General features: G+C 41.7%; 1 protein-coding gene across 3 annotated transcripts in view; it reads left to right on the forward strand.

The window, feature by feature from the left end:
- Positions 1–25,283, forward strand: part of LOC134219793 (uncharacterized) — a 45,974-nt gene that overhangs the window by 10,982 nt on the left and 9,709 nt on the right. The window contains exons 3-8 of one of the 3 annotated variants that reach the window (XM_062698674.1): positions 6,025–6,078; positions 6,848–7,814; positions 7,875–8,569; positions 8,661–8,812; positions 10,778–12,160; positions 12,226–12,826. In XM_062698674.1, coding sequence (XP_062554658.1) covers positions 6,025–6,078; positions 6,848–7,814; positions 7,875–8,569; positions 8,661–8,812; positions 10,778–12,160; positions 12,226–12,826 — 3,852 coding nt within the window. Of the gene's footprint in view, positions 1–6,024; positions 6,079–6,847; positions 8,570–8,660; positions 8,813–10,777; positions 12,161–12,225; positions 12,827–25,283 lie in introns of all 3 variants that reach the window. The other 2 variants (XM_062698658.1, XM_062698666.1) reach the window with 2 other exon arrangements.

The raw sequence follows: 25,283 nt of genomic DNA on the forward strand, positions 1-25,283 counted from the left end.
TAGCCATATCCGATGGGTCAGAGATAGTACGGTCTTGTGAATCAATGTAGATGAGGAAAGATCTACGCTTGCCACTTAACGCATTGACTTTCCCCCATAGCTCGGTGGCGGATTGTGCCGGATTTATGGAGTCAAGGAAGTCCTTCCACTGCTTTCTTTTGGCGTCTTGGATGATTCGTAGTGTTTTTGCTTGTAGTTCTCCAAAGCACTTACCTTATTTGGTTGTCCAGGAGGAAGCCTCCTGAGCGCTCGGAGTGCCTTCCTTCTGGCTTTGACGGATCGACGCGTCTCATCCGACCACCAACGGAGAGCTCTTCTTCCAGGCCGAGTTTTGGTTTGAGGGATGGAAGAATTGCTATGGCACCGTACGAGGCGAACGAATAATAATACAGACGAGCGCGGAACAGATGTAACTCGATTTAAGTAATAAAAGGAGCCAGCAGAAAGATCGGTACCGTAAAGAGATAGAGCAATGGTATCACGCACTACGAAGAGGATCTGAATGGCAATGTAGCTATCAACAATCCTGAAAGCACGCGTGCAGGACATAAGTTTCTAGTCCCAGATTTCCAGGAAATACAGAAATCGATTGGCCGGTGGAAAACAACGAAACCTCTGGGCTTTGACAAGACTAGTCATCAACGCGTCGAGGACGGAGTAATATGTTAGAAAGGAACTCAAAAGAAGAAAATATTAGCCACTAATAACGAGTTTATCCGTAGAGGTGAAATAGATGAGTTCGTGTACTTGGGCTAACTAGAGATTTATTGTGCCGCCTTACCTAACTGGCCATCTATGCTCAGTAGTCCTCTAAGGGCACGAGATCTGGACAAGACTCGAGGAGAACGAAGGTGCATGTGGAATGTGGACATTTTGACAGAAAAGTGCTACGTTCAAATTAAGGTGATGTGTTTAAGGGTTTTTTTTTGTGATTATACGGTTACAACAAGGCGAGTCGAACAGTGAGCTAGGTGGAAGATGATATCCCAACTAACAATTTTGGTGCTAAAAGCTTCAACTTCTAGCCTTTGGCTGTATAATATTTGAATAAAAGCAGCCAATGCTGAATAAGTAAAAGAAAAACATCCGCAAATAATCCCTTAAACTTCAACTCGACTATTACCCAAATATCTATCAGCTAGTCAGTGTGCCGAATATATTTAATCTTTTATCGTTTATGCAGCTTTCATATAGTCATAAAACAGCTCTGTCTGAATTAGCAACAAAGCTTATCGGTTAAGAGCTCATGTATGTAACCGAGTTGCTTGTAAGCAGCTTCCCATATTACGGTGAGTAGCATTCACAATGAAAACGTTTTGGCTGTTGTTACAGCACTAACAATATAGCGTAATGGCGCTATAAATGAACTGACGAAGCTTTTAGGCAACTTCTGTATCTTTGAAGATTACACAACGTTTAAGTAAACCTTATACTGCTTCTTTAATAGCATATCAGTATGGAACGTCAAAACCGCTATGTTTACATTTGATTTTTGTTGCCGGAGCTGTGTATGAGCTATTGATTTCTGTAATGCAGCTACAAAGGTATTCACCTGCTCTTATAGCAACTGAAAAAGCGCTGTCATTAATGCTAGCAGATAGCGTAAGAGAACAAGCCATTTAGAAGCGATATTTCTGTTGACGGCTACTGTTAAACGATTAGCAGCAAAGTAGCATCTGTACAGATCGAGAAAATGTTGCCTAAAAACAATTTCAGCGATTGATGATGGATAAAAGTTAGCCAACAGAACATGCTGATAGATGTTTGAATAATGGTTGAAATAATGCTGAAAGCATAATTTTTAAGCTTATGTACTGAAAGCAGCATGTAGGCCTCTTTCTAACGTTTATACAGCATGAATCTGAAAATTGCGTTAGTAAAACAACCTATAGGCACAGGGTATGCGAAGAAGCACATCCATAATTTTCTTTGTTATTTACATATGTCAAAGTGACGGTGATGACAGAGCAGCGGCCATTGAATCAGGAGATCAGGAGTTCGAATCTAGGTAGCAACAAAATTGAGATTTGAATTTTCACAAAAAAACCCAACTTAATTCACCGAGTGGTGATACTGCCTTTCTCGCATTTAGCCAAGACACCAACCTTATATGGCGCTTATATGGTGCGATTCCATTTCTTTTATAACTTTTAAACGCAATGGTCGATCGTTATCAAATTCAATAGTGATCAACAAGGCTTTGTCCCCTGTCGAATGCAACATGTTGCGAGAAAATCGGTTAAGAATTACTATATGAAAAAGTGGCTAATGTTTTTCGGTTTTCGTGTGCACACACACACACACATACACACGGACAGACATACATTTGTTCAGCTCGACGAGCCGAGTCGATTGGTATATAATATCATGGGTCTCCGAGACTTCTATTAAAAGTTCTATTTTGGAGTGAAATGATAGCCTTTCGGTACAACTTTGTTGTACGAGAAAGGCAAAAACATTGAATAAACTCCCGAAATTTACTCTCCTTTCAAATAATATTCAATCAAATTGAATTCAGTGGCTGTATAAAACTTATTTAACAGATTCAAAAAATCTGAATAAGCGCCATTGAAGCGAATTATATTACTAAATGGTTTAGTAAAGATTGAGAAAAAATTGTGTAACATGCTGTAAAGTAGTTGTGCAGACACGTCAAAAATAGCTGAATAGATTCGCCAGATTTGCTGGTAAAAGCATTGAATAGAAGTTCTTGATCATATGTATAGCACAAATATTCAGCTTGAAGCCGTATAGACGAGTTGAAATAACATTTACATTGACATTAAATGTTAGTTGGGATGCAGACTCTTCATAGTCTTTGGTTTGCAACGTGCAGCTATGGACCGAGCAGAACAGAGACAACTTCTATGTACTGCAAAATCCACTCCGGCCTTATTATTTTTATATAGGCTAGATGTACCAGTCTTGGCTATAGCACCAGTTGTCGCACTAGTGCTTTATATGCGAAATGGCCAATCAAATCACCACAAAACAAGTTCAGATCGATAAAGCATATTCATTTGATACGATAACACCTTTGATCTCCTCCAAAACAAACAAAGCATAATTGTAAAAATTGATTTTGCTTAATTTTTGACGTCCTTTGCACCAGTTGTCGCACTAGTGGTCCCTATTTGGATTTGCCAAATAAGGAACCAAAATTAAGATTAGTGCCACAATTGGTGCATGCGTTCATATTATGGATTAATCAATTTTGAGGATTATAACAAATTTTATTGTGCTTTTCACAGCTGTTCTAAGGAGCAGGAAGTAAAACCTTTCGCTTGATATATACACTGCCAAAAATATCTATATAAGATATATGTGTCGCCGTTATAATTTTTTGCAATAGCTCCACCCTAATATAATCGATATAGAACCACACATAAATTAAATCATTGCTAATTCGAGACCACACATAAAGTTTATTTCGATATATATTTTATTAGTAGTTCGCGTGGAGAATGGTTATGTGTGCGCTGATATACATCATATGTTAAATCTATGGATTTTTGCCAAAAAATATGTGTGGATTTTTAGTAGTGTAAAGTCGACCCACATACTTTTTACTTATTAAAAAAACAGTTGTTCATATGTATGGCGTCAATTGGTACACCCACCCTACTTAGCTTAGCTTACGTCTAAACTAAACAGATAACACTGAATAAATTTGTTGGTACATCACAGTACAGTACACGGTTCGAGGTCACATCTATCCATCCTCAGTTACGACCCACGCTCGCCGAGTCATTTGTACCTGATCCGTCCACCTTGCTCGCTGCGCTGAACATGCTCCGAAGCGAATGTCATCTTTGCAAGGTTTCTGTCCGGCATTGTTGAAACATGCCCTGCCCATCATATCCTTCCAGCTTTTGCCACCTTATACTGGGTTCGTAGAAGAGTTGAGCGACTCCCAATCGTTTCGATCTATGTTTTAAAATATCCTCCCGTAGGACGAAAAAGCGAAGTATTGACATCCGACGCCGGCAAGGAGGTCCTCCGTAGTGCTCCGGGATCCAAGAAAATGTCGTGTTCGGGAGCTTGTTAGGAGGTATGTTTTGGATCCAGGGGATATTTAGGCAGGTCGCACTATAGTGCGAAAATAACGTTGTCAGAATCGGTCAGGACTAGGACACGTTTCCTAGACGGGTTGGCGGCGGCTTCGGCAGAAAATATACTACAGAAGTTCTGGATGCTGTCCGAAACTATCAGGTTTGTTCCGGTGATCCCGCAACCAACTCCACGGTCGGGAACTGACCCATCCGTATACCTGAGTTTTTGGTGTTCAAAAGCTCGGCCACCGACCTTCTAAGAGCCACTATGTTGTCACCCCTGCGCAAATATTGTGCTATGGAGATGTTGATATTGGCTGTAGATAAGTGCCAGCTCCTCGCTCCATGCCAGTGAACCCGGGGGAGACATACGCCAATCTTCGTGTGCAGAAGTCGATCCCCTTATGTAGATAAGAAGAATGCAAGATGCATGTCCCAGCACACAGGCAGACTCGGATGGTGTGGATGGCAGCAACCCAGAAGCAGCTCTACCGTATCGGTTGAAGATCTGCGACATAGTATCTAATACTTTATGGTGGGCAATACAAGTGTGTTCCAGGCCATAGAAAAGGCGGCTATCGATAATGGTCTAGCCAATCCTTAACCGGAGTGTCCTGTTGTTTATCCGTTGTGGTTGTAACAAAATGCGAGCCAGATTGACTCGTCCTACAACTAACATTATTTGCGCGGAAATGCGACAGGAAAGTGAGGCCCCTGGGGTTTTATGGAGACTGCTGGCCTTTATACCAATCTTATTCTCTGCAAGTTGAGTTATTTTGGTTTTCTTAAGCGTCCATCTGGCGCTTACTTTTTGCTGCGATCACATCAACCAATTATTTTATGCGCCGTACAATACTTAAATATTTAATGCATACATCGCAGATTGATAATTCACTAACAAGCCTACTACGATTACACAAGTTCGAACACTCAATCGCACATGACTTCGTAACATATGTAGAAAACACAAAATACGGTCCGGCATGGTTCAGCTTCAATCACAAATACGCCGGAATCACGTTCTGTTTTGCAAGTAAACATTCTTTATTCCGTTCCGAATGGTCTTATCTGCAAGGCTCGAGTAACAGAATCCCCAATCAATTGTCGTTCATAAAATTATGCGCGATGATGGATGGATGGAGCACGAACCAGTGAGCTTGAAACTTGTTATAATTTCGCATGAACTCTGTGCTGGTGCTCCTAATGCCCCAATTAATTCTCACACAAGTCCTGAAAAAAAAAGCTGAGAATGGATTGTGTGAACGATTGTTGATGACTTGCCATTAGGATTGATAACGTGATCGCCAGATGATCTCATTCGAAATACGAAAATAAAGCTCTGTTTGAAAATTTAGTGACCATTGTTTTGATTCTTTCAGCCAAATTTGCGAATCTTTATTATTATCGTGTTTAACTCATGAAGCGTAGTTTGAACGCTAATTGATCGCTGAATCAGCATTTCCAGAAATGTCTTCCCTCCAATGGTGATCAATTCACATCGTTTAATTGTATGGAGAATTTGCAAGTTCGTCGTTCGTGTGTCGTGAGGGGACAATTTGCTGAATTGCATTCAATTGAACTTCCACATTTGTATTTTTGGATACCCGTGAAGAGGTTGTAGGGTCACAAACCAATCAAGTCCATTTGCGGAAAATTAATCAAGAAAGGGCGCAAATGCGAAATGTAGAGCACAGAGTATTCTGCTTGCAGGCTAGAAGGGTAATTAGTATCGACGACTTCGTTCTTATTTGCATTGCAAACAACGCATTTGATTGAACGTGACGCTATAGTCGCCGCACCAAAAGTGTTTATTTCTTTCCCGATGTTTCTCAGAAAGGTATAAGCTTGGTTTATACTTTACTGCGATGCGATGATTCAGAGCATGCCGGCTTCTAGTAGGTTGCTGTACAACGTTATGACATTCTCTGCAAACGATTACTGCGATTAACGCTTTTCTATCAACTTCCACCAGGATTACTTGGTCAGCGGACTCCGTCTGGAACACGAACTCGTTAAGGAGCAGGCTGTGAGTTTATAAATGTTTTGTACAGGGTTAATCTATGAATGGAATCCCAGGAATATCTGCCCACTGTTGCATCTGTGACGTTCCGGTACAATGTGCCGTTCAAGCATGAGTAATGGATTGCAATTCTAATTTGTATTGGCGACTGTCGGACTCGTGCATCGCTTATCAGGTCATAAATAGAATAGCGTATAAGTCGCGTGGACAATATCAGTGGAGTGGACAACTTCCACTGATAACCTAATAAATCAACTGAGCTGCATGCAGGCTACCGGTATGCCTATTTTTGTTTTGGAACAGATGCTCGTATTTATCTTACTGTTTCCGGCGTTATCACATTTAATATTTTTGTTTATCATTTACGCAAAAGGTATTTTCACTTTCGTACTGACCTTATCAAAATAAGCGAGTGTCATTTAAACTTGTATTCGTTTTTCTGTTACACGATAAGTTGGGGCAGATATATTAGTCATAAATATGAATGTTGTATGTCCATCAAAATTACACCCGGAAATTCGAATCAATCATCAAAACCTCATTTGAGCAGTAATTTATGTGTAGCCCCAATGTGATAGCATGCGAGGTGTCTCATCAAAAATAATTGCCTCCCTCAGATTTCCCGTAGATTGAATGTGATCCGAAATGGCGCGCTTAACTAATTCAGCACATGTGCCTCTAACTAACTGAACCTGGGTGGCGCTGGATAACTAATCCTTAAATCATTCAGGTTGATGATCCTCCTGTTGAACTATATCCATGTTCGCTCCAACAGGATGAACCTTCGACACGGACGAGCGGCGAGAGTTTTGTCGCAATCCACGTCGATGCGTTGGGTGCAAAAGAACAACTGCGGCCCTCACTTCGCGGTTTGTCCATTATTGCGATAAGCTTCCTCCCGAAAGATTTCACACTACAGGAAGTACAATCGGCAACACGGGAAGTGGTCGCTGGTGTCCGATATGAACTTGTCGTCAAGGCCTTAGATCGTGAACAATTGGAAGTCTATTGTAAACTAACTGTACTGGAAAAACCTTGGTTGACCACAGAGATTGGCGACAAGTACCGTACACTGGAGTACTCGAATTGTACATCCGGAGAAGAGACAACCGAAAGAGTAGAGATAGTGACAAAACTACACCCAATGTTTGACCCAAGTTTGCGATCACAACAGGAGATGAATCCTTCAAGGTTTAAAGATTTAGTGAGTCAAATTATTATCGAGAAAAAGCTCGTGGTCAGTAGTACCCCCAATAGTGAGGTGATCCTTACAACCACCACCGAGAAATCGAGTACGCCAGTACTCAGCGAATCTTCGAAAGATGTCCTTGATCAGTTGTTCATGTTTGGAAGTCAAGCTCAACCACCACGTAGAATAGCAACTAGTACCAACGAACGTGAAAAGGAAGTTGATGAAGAATTAATCATTCCGAAAAAAGTAGTACAACCTCAATCGGAGGTGACCACTACGGAGACAGCACCTTTGGAAACGACCACAATATCGCTTGACCAACAGGTTCAATTTACATTCGAGGAAGTGTTCAAAACTCATCAAGAAATACAGAAAGCGTTGGACGAAGTTATCCATCGAGGGGGTGGCCGAGAAGTGCAACAAAAATACGAACCGGTGTTTGCCTCGCTTCTTCAAAAGGTTAAAACCAGTATTGATAACTACTATAGAACTGTTAATCCTGGCGGGGGTGATGCTAACGTGGACACGGCGGCATTCGTCATCAGAGACAGTACTGCTTCTTTACAGAATTCTATCCCAGCAAAACTAAACAATGATCAACATTCTTCAGAGAGCAACGATTCCGACGATCAACAGCAACAACAATTGATTCAACCGGACTTCAGTTTGCAGACATCTAAACCGCCGAAGATCGACTCGATCGTGATGCACTTCAGCGATGACAGCGACGAACAACAGCAAGAAACTGTTCAACGAACACAAACACGGGAGGAGTTGATTCGGGACTTAAACGTTGATGACTCCCAACAGCGCAACAAACGTGCTCCCGGTTCGCATTCTTTCGAGCATAAACCTTTCGACTCTAACCCATTCTTCGGCAGTCATTCTCACGAATCGCACGAACAGCACGGTTATAATCCGCTGATTAACTTCAGTCCGTATAATGCTTTGGATCCGTACAATTCGGTCGATCGTTACCTGGAATATCCGTACCACAGAAATAAGCGATTCGTTGAGATGAATTTGGCCGAAGCTGACCCCAAGCAGACATCCGAAATAGAGAAGGTCGTAAGCGAAGCGATCCAGATGCTGGACCATATGGATGCGGATCTATTCAAGCGAATACTGCTCGAGGTGATCAGTGTCAAGCGGATCAATCAGTTTGGCAGCGCCGTCGAACAGAAGGGAGACCTGTATGTGGCCCGGGTTGTCACCGCGAACTCGCACTGCGTCGAGGAGATCGAGGATTCGGTCAAGTGCAAGTCTCTGCTCATCGATGGCAGCAATAAGTTCTGCACACTTGAGGTTTTGTGATTCTTGTGTCGGGTTGAAGTGAAAGATTGACGAGAATTGAATTTTTGGGTTTGTTCTTTTCGTTGTTTTTATTTCATGACAGATTCGAGACAAGGACAAAGAAGTGCGCCTGGTGAAGTCGGAGTGCGTTCCAAATAAGCTGCTGGGTGGATTACATGAGGTGGATCTCACTGAGCCGGAACATCAGCAGCGGATTCAAGCTGGCTTGAAGGGATACGCGAAGGGGAAGAATAGGTAAGATTTTTAATAAGGTAGAAATCGTTGGTTAAGAAAGAGCTTGCATTTCTTGAAGTTGCTTTACATTTTTCGTCGAACAAGAAGTTACGTTGACATCATTCTACATTGTCCGCGACGCTTCTAAGTACATACGTTCTTGATGTATGCTAGCGGTTGTCAAACTTTTTCTTATGAGGCACCCCTTCGAACTTTTACATTCATTGAGGTACCCCCAATTTTTTTTCGCTGTGAGTGAAAATAAGCAAAGCTTATGAGATATATGAAAAACGGACTTTTGGAGGCTTCCTATTGAAATTAGGTTTCTGAGCCTCTTAAAGGGAGGCTTCCGAGCCTCTTGAAAGGAGGCTTCCGAGCCTCTTGAAGGGAGGCTTCCGAGCCTCTTGAAGGGAGGCTTCCGAGCCTCTTGAAGGGAGGCTTCCGAGCCTCTTGAAAGGAGGCAACCGAGCCTCTTGAAAGGAGGCTTCTGAGCCTCTTGAAAGGAGGCTTCCGAGCCTCTTGAAAGGAGGCTTCCGAGCCTCTTGAAAGGAGGCTTCCGAGCCTCTTGAAAGGAGGCTTCCGAGCCTCTTGAAAGGAGGCTTCCGAGCCTCTTGAAAGGAGGCTTCCGGGCCTCTTGAAAGGAGGCTTCCGAGCCTCTTGAAAGGAGGCTTCCGAGCCTTTTGAAAGGAGGCTTCCGAGCCTCTTGAAAGGAGGCTTCCGAGCCTCTTGAAAGGAGGCAACCGAGCCTCTTGAAAAGAGGCTTCCGAGCCTCTTGAAAGTAGGCTTCCGAGCCTCTTGAAAGGAGGCTTCCGGCCCTCTTGAAAGGAGGCTTCCGGCCCTCTTGAAAGGAGGCTTCCGGCCCTCTTGAAAGGAGGCTTCCGGCCCTCTTGAAAGGAGGCTTCCGGCCCTCTTGAAAGGAGGCTTCCGGCCCTCTTGAAAGGAGGCTTCCGGCCCTCTTGAAAGGAGGCTTCCGGCCCTCTTGAAAGGAGGCTTCCGGCCCTCTTGAAAGGAGGCTTCCGGCCCTCTTGAAAGGAGGCTTCCGGCCCTCTTGAAAGGAGGCTTCCGGCCATCTTGAAAGGAGGCTTCCGGCCCTCTTGAAAGGAGGCTTCCGGCCCTCTTGAAAGGAGGCTTCCGGCCCTCTTGAAAGGAGGCTTCCGGCCCTCTTGAAAGGAGGCTTCCGGCCCTCTTGAAAGGAGGCTTCCGGCCCTCTTGAAAGGAGGCTTCCGGCCCTCTTGAAAGGAGGCTTCCGGCCCTCTTGAAAGGAGGCTTCCGGCCCTCTTGAAAGGAGGCTTCCGGCCCTCTTGAAAGGAGGCTTCCGGCCCTCTTGAAAGGAGGCTTCCGGCCCTCTTGAAAGGAGGCTTCCGAGCCTCTTGAAAGGAGGCTTTCGATCCTCTTGGAAGGAGGCTTTCGATCCTCTTGAAAGGAACCTTTCGAGCCTCTTGAAAGGAGGCTTCCTGCCCTCTTGAAAGGAGGCTTCCGGCCCTCTTGAAAGGAGGCTTCCGGCAATCTTGAAAGGAGGCTTCCACGCCTCTTGAAAGGAGGCTTCCGGCCCTCTTGAAAGGAGGCTTCCGGCTCTCTTAAAAGGAGGCTTCCGGCCCTCTTAAAAGGAGGCTCCCGCGCCTCTTGAAAGGAGGCTCCCGCGTCTCTTGAAAGGAGGCTCCCGCGTCTCTTGAAAGGAGGCTCCCGAGCCTCTTGAATGGAGGCTCCCGCGCCTCTTGAAAGGAGGCTTCCGCGCCTCTTGAAAGGAGGCTTCCGCGCCTCTTGAAAGGAGGCTTCCGCACCTCTTGAAAGGAGGCTTCCGCACCTCTTGAAAGGGGGCTTCCGCGCCTCTTGAAAGGAGGCTTCCGCGCCTCTTGAAAGGAGGCTTCCGCGCCTCTTGAAAGGAGGCTTCCGCGCCTCTTGAAAGGAGGCTTCCACGCCTCATTACATACCGTTAAAACATAATCAAATTAGACAATATTTCATTCAACACACGACATCTTCCAGAGCATCCCGTTTCATCATCCGCTGCGGTACGGTTCAGATCGTAGCCGGGACCATCCATCGCTACACGGTCGATCTGGTGGACAAAGATGACCAAGTGACCAATACGTGCAGCGTTAAGATCTACACCCCACTGCGGGACACACCGGAGTATACTTTCAATTGCCAGGATGTGTCACGGCGCGTCGCTCGTGACGTCGAACGTAAGAAGCTCAGCAAGGGTCCAAAAACCGGCGCCCCTCTGGAATTGACCCCAGAAGAGTTCGGCAAGTCGGAACACACAGAACGGATACAGAGCATACTGCTGACTGCGGGAGGTGAAAATAATGAACGCAAGTACAAAATCGTTGAAGCTACGCAGCAGGTGGTGGCAGGAACCCTCTATACCTACAAACTGGTCTTCACCGATGATCCTGATAAGCGCGTCTGCAAGCTTACCTCACATGAGCGGCCTTGGCTTAAGGAAAAGTCACCAGCTGAAGCCAAAAAAGTTTCTTTCTCCTGCCCAGACGTAAACAAAGACCGATCTAAACGAGAGGTCTGTGCTGGATGCCCTGCGGCGTTGTCGTCTAATGACCTACAAGACGACGAACACAAACAACGCGTGAACAAGATTTTGCTAGCCAAAGTAGTTGGATCGCCGGGTGAACTCGAATCTCTATCGCCACAAATAATTAATGCCACAAGTCAGGTAGTTCAGGGCACTCTGTACACCTACTTTGTTAGTTTCGACTTGCAAGGTTCCCGTCAGATCTGCAAAATGACCTCTTGGGAGCGCCTTTGGTTGAAGGGAGATGATGCCTATCAATACACTGCATCATGCACCGAACAGGTAGACTCCAATGCGGTAAGAAAACGCTCCAAACGATCCTTTTGCGTCGGATGTCAGGCAGGTCTAAGTTCGGAAGAGCTGAAAAGTCCGGAACACAAGGGACGTGTCATTAAGATTTTATTGAGCAAGGTGGCAGGATCTGAAGCGCAACTCCAAACCATGTCTCCCGAATTAATCAACGCTACCAGTCAGGTGGTGCAGGGCACTTTGTACACCTATTTTGTTGGATACATCGTAGACGGTGCGCGTAAGGTATGCAAACTGACCTCATGGGAACGACCTTGGTTGTCGGGAGACGAAGCCTATCAATACACAGCCGAATGTGGATCGGAACAGGATGACACCTACACGCTACGCAAACGAAGGTCTAGAAGCAAACGAGGTTCTAAATCGAGTCGTGCCGATGAGAGCACTGTTGCGCGTGTCCGTCGCCATGCCAAGAAAACAGGGGCCTCGAACGAACTATCTGCCGAAGATTTGAAGGACAGAAGTCACATTGAGCGGATTAAGGCCGGTTTGGTGGCTTACAACACGGAAAAGTCCAAGTCGTATGAGTGAGTACTTTGCAATAATTGTTTTAAATGTGTGTACCTATAGTAGTATTTATTTTTTCTTTCAGCGACTTTGAAATCGTCAAAGGCTCAGTTCAGTTGGTGGCCGGTTCATTATACAAGTACACGTTCAAGGTGAAGGGTGAACCGGAAGTAGTCTGTAAAATTTCCGTGTGGGAACGCATTTGGATGGATACCCAGGAGCAACGCAAATACAACGTGAAATGCGACGGAGATGATGAACCGGAAAAGGATCAGTCGCTTACCAATGCAAAGCGTTCTATTCGCTCCATTCGTCCTCGGCAGTCCGATGGCGACGGTGAGGGCCACTATTCCAAAGGCGAAGACCACGCCCGGCATCTGTTTGAGAAGTTTAAGTTGAAGCACAGTCGCCAGTACCAGAGCAGCTTGGAGCACGAGATGCGATTCCGAATTTTCAAGAACAATCTGTTCAAAATCGAACAGTTGAACAAGTACGAACAGGGTACGGCCAAATACGGCATTACGCATTTCGCCGATATGACTAGCGCCGAGTACAGACAGAGAACTGGGCTGGTTGTACCCAGAGACGGTAGCGACAACCATGTGGGTAATCCGATGGCCGAGATTGACGAGCACATGGAAGTTCCGGATGCATTCGATTGGCGTCAGCTGGGCGCTGTTTCGCAGGTGAGTCATATTTATTCTAGATTTTTGGAATTGCATAAAACGCTAAATGTGGCACGCAACAGTGTGTTACGATTCTTGTGTTGCTGCAACTGAAAAGATGGTGTATTCCAACATTTCCGGGTCCCCTCTATAATGTTAGCATGAAAAAACACGGCCAAAGGTAATAGATTGTAATTATAAGGTTCCACTTGAGGATGAGGCTGATTCATGCTTTCAACAATTCTTGCTCATCTTGATATACTTAACGTCTACATACATTATGTAGTGTATTTATCATGAAAATATATTTCTAATTTTATTCAAAGGGTTATATTGATCAGCTGTATGTTTAGGTGTGCTCCTGCACGGGTGGTGATAACTTGAACAGATTCACAACACATCGGACAGCATGTCCGTCTGGATTTGACTTGAGTAAGAATGAACGTCGTTTCTTTATTGTATCTTTCTTAAATACTAGTTTACAATTGTCTTCTTGCGTTCAGGTACGTGACCCAAACACGTGAGTAGGTAAAATAATAATATAACGGTGTGGTGTCTGACATTGGAAGTGTGCTTAAGGTTAAGGCGTTTATTGTTGATGTTTATAATGTGATGTTTTGGGCAAGACCCGTTAGTGGGTTTGTTTTAGGTAAAACCGTAAAGAGTACTTTTCGTAGACAAATGACAGTGACAAGATAATGGTAGCTAATTAGGTATTCGATAATTTATGCTAATGGGTTTATCCTTATTGCTGATTGTTGGATTTTCCTGACATGATATGCTAGTATGCTACACCTCCCCCCTTTAGGAGAATGGTGTAACCATTCGAAAAGAATAAAAAAATATATATAATTTCAATATGAAGTGATGTACGCTCCTAACTTTTTACGCTTTAATCAATCTATTTTTGTGAACTTTGGACTGTTTATTTGTGACCGTATGTTTGATTATACAATTTGGTTCTTCTGATTTAATTATTACGTATGGGCCGATGTAAAAGGGTCTAATTTCTTCCTATTTTCGTTTGTGATATAAACTTTATCTCCTACGCTTAATAAAATAGGGTTTGTATTTGTATTTGCTGCAATTTGTCGGTTTTGTTTACTCTGAATCAAGCTATCTCTAGCTATTTGGTTGGAGTTTTGGAGTCTAAATTTTAGTTCGGCATCATACTGATCAAGATTATAAATTGGTTCAATTGTTGAGTTTAAATTTTTAGAATCTTGCGGTAGCCTAGCTTTCTTGCCGAATACTAACTCATAAGGAGTGTAGCCATGTTCGGTGTGTGGTGTAGTATTGAATGTGAATTCATAAAATTTTACCCAATCATCCCAATCTGTTTGATGAGCATTGGTGAAACATCTCAGATATTCGTTTAAACATCTGTGATTTCTCTCCAGTGCTCCAATTGACTGTGGGTGGTATGCTGTCGAAAAATTTTGTTTTATTTCCAATAGTTTACAAATTCGTTCCATAACCTCATTATTATACTCTGATCCTTGGTCAGTTCTAATTTCCAAGAATGATCCATAGATCAGGATAAAATTGTATACTAGTGCTCTGGCTAATATTGCAGCTTCCTTTGTAGGTACTGGTACAAGTACCACATATTTAGTTAAATTACATTGTATTGTCAAAATATACCTGTTCCTTTATCAGTTCTTGTCAGTGGACCTGCAGTGTCTACTGAAAGGACTTCAAATGGTCTAGAAGGAGTCGTAGTGACTACTTCTGGCTGCTTAGTATGTCTGGTTACTTTATTCACCTTACATTTTTCACAATTTCTGACAAAGTTTGATATTAAATTTTTCATGTTTTTGAACTTATATATTTCTCTCAATTTTAAATATAGCCGATGTTGGCCTATATGACCTCCGTAGGTGTCATGTGATAATGTGTTAGTATTTCATTGATAACCTCTTCATTTTCTATAAACGTCTGGGGTTTATAAAGTATTATCTCGTACGTGGAAATGGCATTGTTTGCGATTTCCTTGAGTGTATGGAGCGAGATAAAATTAAATATTTCGTTTTCCGTTGAGAGTGCTAGCTTATCTCTCTTGTAATGCTTCATATATTTCGATATTTCTAGAAGAGCAAACTCTAAAGCTTGACTTCCATTTTCGCGCGTGAATGTTACGTTAACTGTTCCTAGCATCTTTCTATAATTATGATTAAAATGGACATCCTTAACCGATTGTTGTGCACGCTACCATCGAGTTTAAGGAGTTTATTGGTCTGAGAAGGGTTCTCAGTTTGCCAAGCTGTGAGGTGATCAGTCTCACTGCTAGCTTCCTGTGAATCCGTGGGTATTTTTAATGTTTCTTTCTTCTTTGTCATGGCTCTTGTGTTAACCACAAGAACACTTAGACTTTTAAGTTGTTCTGAAGTAGTAGGAATTACAATACGTGAGAGCGCGTCCGCACAAACGTTTGCTTTTCCCGCTACGAACTCGATATCGAAATTAAAATCTTCTAAATCAACTCTCATCCTAGTGAGTTTTGACGTAGGATTTTTCATATTGAATAGGTATACCAGAGGCCTATGGTCTGTTCTAACCAAGAACCTTCTTCCGTACAAATATGGTGTGAAATAGTTAACTGCCCAATGGATTGCTGTTAACTCTTTTTCGATTATTGGTTTATTACGTTCACCGGGTGTGAAACTTTTGCTTGCAAAAGCAACTGGGAAATCTCCATCTTCGTACATTTGGGAGAGTACTGCACCACATGCTATATCTGACGCGTCTGTAGTGACAATAAATTTCTTTGAAAAATCTGGGTAGCGTAAAATTTGGGGTGACATTAGATACTGTTTGAGTTTCTGGAAACCTTCTTCATGGGCCTTGGTCCATTGAAATGTTGAACCTTTCTTTTGTAATTCGTTTAATGGTTTGGCAATGTGCGCGAAGTTTGGCACAAACTTCCTGTAGTAATTGCAGAACGCTACAAATCTGCGTGCCTCTTCAGCATTCGTGGGTCTAGGAAAATTTTTCAATACATCGAATTTGGAGTCATCTGGAAGTATTCCTTTATCGGTAATTTTATGACCGAGATAGGTAACCTCAGTCCGAAAAATTTACATTTGCTGGCATTAAGTTTTAAATTGTAATGCCTTAAACGCTCAAATGTTTTTCGTAAGTTATCAAGGTGATGATCAGCAGAACATCCTGTAACTACAATATCATCAATGTAGATGAACGCACATTCTGGAGTAAGTCCAGCCATTGCTATGTTCATCATTCTCTGAAAACTGTTGGGACTGATATTTAAACCAAAAGGTAATCGTTTAAACTGGAAATGACCCGAGGAAGTAGAGAATGCGGTGTACTTCCTGGATTCTTGGTCTAGTGGGATTTGATGGAATCCTGACATAAGATCAAGAGTACTGAAGTACTTTGCTCTTCCCAATTGGTCCAAAATTGTGTCTATGCGTGGTAGTGGAAATTTATCTGCTAATACCTTTTGTTTAATTGCCTGAAGTCCACTACAAGTCTCCATTTTTTTGAACTATCATCAGACTTTTTCGGTACTAGGAGAATTGGGGAATTGTAAGAAGACACTGAAGGTTCAATAATGTCTTCATCCAGAAGTTTTTTCACCTGACTTTGAATTTCTTCTTGTTGCGAATGTATGGATTTATAATTTGGTATGTACACGGGTGAAGTATCCTGTAATGGGATATGCTGTGAATAAAATTGTTGGTCGTCAACTTTTCTCCAGGTAAGCAAAATACATCAGAGAATTCATTAATTAAGTTTTTAAGTTTTGGTTTTACGCTGGGTAAGACTTGGTCCATGTTAATTTCTGAAAAGATTTTACTCAATCGTGTGTCCCGGTCCTTCTGAGGAACGTTGCTCCCGTTTTAGGTTTAATGTAATCATCTAACAAGTCGATTTTTGGTTCAAAGTGTGTAATAGCCACTTGTTTGAAGGTGGTATTTACAATTTTTACATATGGAGCACTTTGTGAAACAATAGTGTTTGCACAGAACACTCCAGGGAGGATTTCCTGTGATAATACTACTGATTCGGCTGTAACATTAAGATTTGGAAATTTTCTGACCACTTCGCATCTCGCTGGAATGATGATGCTGTTGTTAAATTTATCTTCGATTGGTACTGATACCAAACAATTATTGAAACTAAAGTTGAGCAACCAGTTCTCGTAGTCTAGGGTGCATCTATATTTAACGAAAAATCCTGACCTAATATACCGTCGGTTAATATCGGAAAGTCGTTCCCGACTATCTGAAGTGTATGTTCTAACGTTAAACCATTAGCGAAGGTTATACAGGTTTGAGCCTCGCCCACTGTATTGGTAAAACCTTCTGTAATGCCTGTCACTTTAAATATTTTGCAAAATCAAATGGTTGCGTGGGGCTTAATTTTCTTTGTTTAATGATGGAAATTTCTGCCCCTGAGTCTACTATAAATGTACATTTGGACGATTGGACATACAGTGTCACAAAATTGGCTGCACTGGTGTTGATTGTGTATACTAATTTTGTGGGGTCATGAACTGACCCGGGTGCCCTAAAAAAGCGTTATTTTGCATCGAGCCACCTGGTTGCATAACCGGGCCTCCCGGTGGCATCGTCAACATTCCTTGTTGTTGGTTTCCTACCACTGCCATCGGAGTATTGAATGGCATTGGCACTTGCATTGCTTGCTCCTGCGCGCTCGCTGTGAAAATGTTTCTCGTATTGAAATTTGATCTTCCGCGCTGGAAACGGTTATTATTATACCCGTAATACCGTCGTTGTGGCGGTTGATTGAATTGTGATTGATTAAATTGTGAGCGGTGTTGTTGCGGCCGACCGCCTCTGAAACGGTTGTTCGAATAATTTCTAGGGTAGTAATTTGAATCTCTATTGCTGGAACTTTGGTTTCTGTAGTTTCCGCGGTAGTTCCTAGAGTGTTGTCCTTGATTACTATGTGTATTGGCATCGCGTGTGTTGAACGAGAGTACCTGAGCATGTTGGTTGTTATTGTTTGAATTTTCCAACATTTTTGTGTCGCATCTTTTATGTCATTGAAAGTCCCTGCTTTCAATATAATTTTATTATCCTGGGAGTTGGTACCATTAATTAGGGTTTCAACGCCCGTTTTTGTTGCCATGCTGTTTGCTAATTGCACGGGAATACCCTGCTCGATGTAGACCGCCTTCAGTTTGTTTGTAAGCGTGTCTACTTCGTCGCAAAAATTTTCTACAGATCCTTTCTGCTTAACCGCTCTCAGTTTTGCCACCACATTGTCTGGTGTGATTTTGCTAGCGCATCGTTGTTTGACGTTTTGCGCTAGTTCGTCAATTGTGTTGAGGTTTTCTGGTAATCCCAGCCTGGCTTTGCCAGTAAGACGTGTTTTCAAGAATTTTATGGCCCTGGGTACCATATTGTTTGCTGTTATCTCCTCTAACAAGCTAGTGGCATCCAAAATGCGTCCAGCCCTCGGCAGAGCCGTCGTACAGCTGCACGAGTGCTGTAGCAGTTTTGATGTCAAAAGTTTCGTTAGGTGTCTCGGAAGGCATGATTGAAATGGTGGTAGGGTTCTGCTTGCTAATTGGGGTTGGATTAGACGTGATGGAAACGGTGGGGAATTTTCCCACGTTCTGAAGTTTCCACTTAACCTTTTACAAAAATTATCGAGTTTGCTACAGACTTTAGAGTAGGTTTGGCCGGAGTGGAAATTTGCGTATTTTTCACAATTTGTGTATTTTCTAAGATTTTAGTACATTCCATGTATCGAGCCTTTAACGCTTGGTAAATGTTCACTTCGTCGTTCCACTGTGTATCCGAAAGACAACGCCTGTTTTTGTTTAAGACCGATTTATATTCATTTAAAAATCTTTGAGTATTTCGCCCTTTTCTAGTATTCCCTGTAGAGACCGAGGACGTTTTATATTCTTCAACAAATTTGTATGTTCCTTCTAACGTACTCATCGATCGTTCTCAGTCTATTCATTTAGTTTCAAATAAAAGGATTTTACATTTATAACAAATTTTTAATTGTCGTTGAAAGAATTTTAGTATTGTTTTTCCACATCACACTAGTCCATCATTGCTTATCATATGAATTATAAATATATTCTAGCACTTTTTTTTTTCATACCTGTATGTTTTTCACTACTTCGTATAACGGTATTACTGCTACCACGGTTGCTGGCACCGGCAGTCTTCAGGGTGGTCAGGTTTGACCGTTCGCCCCTGACAATGTGTGATGTCTCCGCACTCGTTGTAGCGTCTCGTAGGGTGGTCTGGCTTCGACCGTTCGCCCCTTGTTGTGATGATTGGATGTTGCTAACTACGGCTGACTTATTGCATTTCACTATCCTTCACCGCGCTGGCTTGCGCTGTCGCTATGATTATTTTGATCAGTTTTGCTTGTTCACTTTTCTTCTTTTGTTGTTTGTGTTTGTATAGCGCAATGATGATTGTAAGCACTATCACCGCTATCGCTAACGTGGCGATTATTGCTAAGTACATAACGTTTTCATTGATGTTAAATTGTTCCATTGGCACTTGTAAGTATTCCTCACTTTCGGTAGTTTCCACTAAATGAGTGGACGTACTGCCCTCTGTTGTCGTCGTCACTATTATGGGCCAACAGCCCCTTACGCCGCACGCGAGTTTTATCATTAGTTCGTTTTTCTGCGTGTGCACTTTTGTTCTCACTGTGTGCGTATGTTATTTAATTGGATCTCCGCCTGGGCGGCTTGTCGGATTTTCGCACTTGTGAACTTATTGTGGGCGCGTATACACATGTAAGCGACCAGTACGCCTAGCATAATAACAAACGTGCCCGCTATCACTCGCACTTCGATGGTGTTCTCATTATGGTTGATTATCGTGTCACCGAACCACATTTTCAGGCTTTGATTTCACTAATTTTTCGCTGATAACTATAGGTTGCCGATTATAAGTCCGGATCGCACTGAGCTACTTAGACACTTTGTACAAACAGCAAAGGCTAGATCGCCGATTAGAGTCACGGTTCGCCATTAGGTGTGCTCCTGCACGGGTGGTGATAACTTGAACAGATTCACAACACATCGGACAGCATGTCCGTCTGGATTTGACTTGAGTAAGAATGAACGTCGTTTCTTTATTGTATCTTTCTTAAATACTAGTTTACAATTGTCTTCTTGCGTTCAGGTACGTGACCCAAACACGTGAGTAGGTAAAATAATAATATAACGGTGTGGTGTCTGACATTGGAAGTGTGCTTAAGGTTAAGGCGTTTATTGTTGATGTTTATAATGTGATGTTTTGGGCAAGACCCGTTAGTGGGTTTGTTTTAGGTAAAACCGTAAAGAGTACTTTTCGTAGACAAATGACAGTGACAAGATAATGGTAGCTAATTAGGTATTCGATAATTTATGCTAATGGGTTTATCCTTATTGCTGATTGTTGGATTTTCCTGACATGATATGCTAGTATGCTACAATGTACCCGGTCTTGCTGAGAATTGCCAGTTAATCAAACAGTTTTTTTACAATCGGAAAATGATAAAACCAAATGATCAACAGGAAAATAGTGTTTTGTCATTGATGATACTCACTTTGATGAAAAGAAGGCAGACTTCACTTTTGAAAACATAGACTGATTTTGAAGAAGGGGTCATACCCACAATTTCCTTATTTCGGGCAAACGCTTATTTCTAAAGAAGGAATCACCAGGGGACTGGAGAGAAGGCTAATACGCCTACCCACCATTCATTCAATATGGCACAAAGTGTTTTTGTTTTAATTTCGTTTAATTCATGATATCAAAACTTCGGAAGTATCGACAAGCTATTTTTCGACATAAAGAAGCTATACAAACACAAAAGGCTCGATGTACCTCAACTATTTGCAAGTTTTCGAGTTTTCGCAAGTGCGTACGAACCAATCACCCAAAATGAGCGCTGAATTGGGGTATACTACCCAGAAACTGGGTACCAAAAACAGAAGTACCAGAAACGATGTTGGGTAGAGTGCGATTGTACTGCGGATGACAGGCGTTTCACCCTCCTGGGAATCACATACTTCGGTGCCTTATTCCGGGAAACCGCCTATTTTATAGAAGGGGTCAAACGGGGCTACCCCAAATGGCATAATGTCATTTGGCATAATGCCGTTTGGCATAAGTCCGTTTGGCATAATGCCATTTGGCATACCGAGCCATTTGGCATACAAATTAAAAGAATCAAAAGAAATCTAGGCAGAAGCTAATACCGGATAAATTTTATTTAAAATGGTTTAAATGAAGAAATGATGTGCTAATTTGCCTTATTCCTAAAAAATGTGATTTTTTTAAGTTTTTTAAAGCGTATTTTGAATGGAGGAATGATCTACTCATTAGACTTCTTCCAACCAAATGCGTGCATATGCTTTCTCGTTATAAAAGTAGAAATCTTGTGCTTTAAAAGATGGAATCATCAGCTCATGTGTCTTATTCCGTTCGTATGTGTAGAAAAGACATCATATACGTTTCGAGTTTTGCGATATTTTGAAAAATGGATCATCTAATATTCTGCCTTTTTTCGGAAAAAGGCGTACTTTTGAAGGGGTCATTTCAAGCTCTATCTGGTAAATAAAAGTGACAAGCAGAGGATTTCTTTGCAGTTTATCACATCAGAATGCAAGTTCGCATTGTTTTCTATCCAGGGTGTCTACTACCTGGAAAAACCTGGAAAACCTGGAATTATCAGGGAATTTCTCCCCACCTGGAAAATACCTGGAATTATCAGGGAATTCCTGACATAATCAGGGAAATTTGAATACCCGCTGATCATGAGTGAAATTCTCTCAAAAGATTAAAAAGATTTTAAAAATATTTGAATAAATATACCAATCAAACCTATTGAAAATGTGGTGAACGTTATGGGGTCGTTGTTCCACAAAAAAAACGGTTTTGCCATCATCTAAGGAATTCCTGGAGAATCTCCGAAGCTATTCTTGGTGGAATCTAGGAATTTATTCGGGAAATCAATTAGGAATTGCTTTGTAAATTCTTTTGAGTATTCGCTCGGAAATTCTTTAGGAATATATTAAAAAATACTAAATTAGTTAGGATTTTTCAAAGCAATTCCTGGAGGAACTTCTGAAAGAATTTCGGAATCAGTTTTCTAAGGAATTATTCAAAGAAATCACTAAAAAAAGTGTTCAAAAGAATGATTAGTAATTTTCTAAATTATTTTTGGAGGAATTTCCAAGATAAAAATCGAAAAGAATTCCCGGAGGAATTTCAAAACGAATTTCCGGACGATTTTTCGTATGGTTTCTTTAAGAAATTCCCGAAAGAAAACCTGAAGGGATTAAAAAACTCAAAGGTGCAGCCCAATTGGGTTGTACGCAAAGGTGACGTTGAACTACGTAAAAAATTGCATAAAAAGCGATTCGTGTAAAAATAAAACGCGTAAAAAACGACTTCATGAAACGAATGAAGCGTTGACTCTTCCTTGATCGGATGGTCCAAGAAAATTGAAAATCCATCGAGAAACGGCTGAGATATTAACGATCAAAGTCTATCATATTTTCGTGACGTTTTTCGATTTTTTGCAATCGTAAAGTGTACCCCAATAAAGAAAAGACAGACGTAGTTCTACGTCAAAAAGTGTTAAGTGATTTGTGAAGGATTTTTGCTAATTCTTGAAAGAATAGCCGAAGGATTCCCGAATGGATTTTTCAAAGGAGATTCTAAAGGTATTCTCGAAGTATATCCAAACTCCTCCAGGTGTTTTCTAAAGTTTTCCTTAAGATACTTCTGAATGAGTTAAGGAATTTCAAAAAAAAATATCCGAAGCATTTTCCGAAGGTTTTTACAGTAAAGCAGTAATAGAACGCTAGTGGCGCTGTAACCATTGAAATTTTTCTGCCAAAATATGCTTCAATAAGCTTAATAGCCTATACAGATGGCTATTGGATTATTTATCGTAATAAATATCGTGTTAAGCCCGCAGTTCACTGTTTGTCATAATGACAAATATTTGTCAAGTTGATCCGGCCATCTATCAAACCGATTAGAAATCGACATGGATATCAGGCTGACTTGACAAATATTTGTCATTATGACAAACAGTGTACTGATAGCTTTAAAGCGGAGAAAGAAAATTGAATGTATGGTCACAGACAAACAGACGTAACACTAGAGAAATTCCCATCGACCATGACTTCAACGCTCAATTTGAATTTGATCGATTGCGCGTTTCACATCTAGAGGCGCTAGCGTCGTAATCCTTCGAGTTTGACATTTCACTCCAGCGCCTTCTGGTGACAATGTCATACGAAACATTGTTTCGTGTGACATGCTCGCAAGATGGTGGTAGAGGAGTAGGGCGATGGATTTTTCTGAAAATTGTTCAAGCTGTTACGTCTGTTTGTCTGTGGTATGGTGATGGCATCAGGTTGTTGTTTCTCATGATATTTATGATCATAAATGGCGTAATCTAAATAGGCTATAACTTGGCCGTTTGACACTTATAGTACCGGTACCTTGGCTGCTAGTTCCAAACAAACTAGATGTTGGTCACGCGAACAGGTATAAAGACGTTAGGCAAGTAGAAGCATAAGTACTAGAACGCCAGTGGCGCTGTAGTCAATAAAAGTATATTGCCAAAATATGCTTTCACAAGCCTAACTTGTCGGTTTGTTATGTATAATGTTGTAGTGCATGTTTTGTTTCATTACCAACATTGGTTTGACACTTGTAGTATCGGTACTTTGGCTGCCAGATCAAAGTGACCTAGATGTTAGTCGATCGAACAGGAACGACATTAGCAATCTAATACTTATGCATCTACTGTTAGGCATGAGTACGTTAGGCATAAAGGATGTTAAGCATAAAATGCCCCAAAAACAGCCTACGACATAAAGAAGGTATTATGCCTAACGTCATGGACCCAGCGATCTCATATTTTTGCATCAACACATTTCTTGAAGGAGTTTTCGTAAGAAGTTCTGAAGGATTTCCTGAAGAAATTCCCAAACATATTTCCGTAGTTTTCTAGTTTTCTTAAGTTTCTTAAAAAAAAAACAGCTGAAATAAAATTCAAAGAGATTTTCGATAGAATTCTTAACCAAGTTTCCAAAGAAATTCCTAAAAAAAATTCAGGAGAATATCTGAAGAAATCTGCAAAGTATTTTATAAAGGTATTTCCGAGGGATTTTTAAAAGACATTTTCGAACAAACACCTAAAGGAATTTAAAAAAAAAATCGTGAAGAAATCGCCAAATGCATCTGTAAAGAAAATTCCAACAATTCCATGAGATGTTTTCTAAAGTTTTAGTAAAGAAATTTTCAAATTAAATCCTGGAGGAAGTTCTGAAGCAATTCTTAAAATCCGGAGGATTTTTTGATGGAATCTATGGAGAAATTTTCAAAGGAATACCTGGAGAAATTTCCTATGTGATTCCTGAAGGAATTTTGATTGAATGGCTGGAGCTGAATATTTTTCGCAATATTTACTTTTTTGAATTGATTATTTTGCTGCTAAAATCTATATATGGCACGTTTGTTTTTTCCTGGAAATTAATGTAAAACACCTGGAAAAAACCTGGAAAATTCAGGGAATTTTGTTTTCACAGTTGAGTAGACACCCTGCTATCGTGCTTAGGTCATAAACCACGAAGAAATCCGCTGCTTGTCACTTTTATTAAAAAGAGGGGAAGTCGACGAAGAGAATCGTCTCTTGCGACATTCGCCCTTATTCTAGATAGAGCTTGATTTACGCTTTAGCCCTTTTTCCGGGCAAATGCATACTTTTAAAGGAGTCATCTACTCTTTTGCCTTTTTTAGGGCAAATGGATACTTTTAAAGGAGTCATCTACTCTTTTGCCTTTTTTAGGGCAAATGGATACTTTTAAAGAAGGAATCATCCACTTTTTAGCCTTATTTCGGGCAAATGTGTGCTTTTAAAGATGGAGTCATCTACTCTTTAGTCTTATTCCAGGTAAATACATACTTCTAAAAATAGTAATCATATATTCTTACGACCCATTGAATTTGATACTCTTTTCAACGATTATGCCAAATGGCCTCGAGGTTTTTATTTATTACCAGACTAAGGCCGGAGTGGCCTGTGCTGCACAAAAAAAGTCTTCTCCATTCAGCTCGGTCCATGGCTGCACTTCGCCAACCACGCAGTCTGCGGAGGGTCCGAAAATTGTCCTCCACCTGATCGATCCACCTTGCCCGCTGTGTAACTCGCCTTCTTGTTCCCGTCGGATCGTTGTCGAGAAACATTTTCACCGGATTACTGTCCGACATTCTGGCTACGTGCCCACCGCAGTCTTCCAATTTTCGCGGTGTGAACGATGGATGGTTCTCCCAACAGCTGATGCAACTCGTGGTTCATTCGTCTCCTCCACGTACCGTCCGCCATCTGCACCCCACCATAGATGGTACGCAACACTTTCCTTTCGAAAACTCCCAGTGCGCGTTGGTCCTCCACGAGTATCGTCCAGGTCTCGTGTCCGTAGAGAACTACCGGTCTAATAAGC

This window comes from Armigeres subalbatus, chromosome 1 (assembly GCF_024139115.2).
Source record: "Armigeres subalbatus isolate Guangzhou_Male chromosome 1, GZ_Asu_2, whole genome shotgun sequence".
In the NCBI taxonomy this organism is placed as follows: domain Eukaryota; kingdom Metazoa; phylum Arthropoda; class Insecta; order Diptera; family Culicidae; genus Armigeres; species Armigeres subalbatus.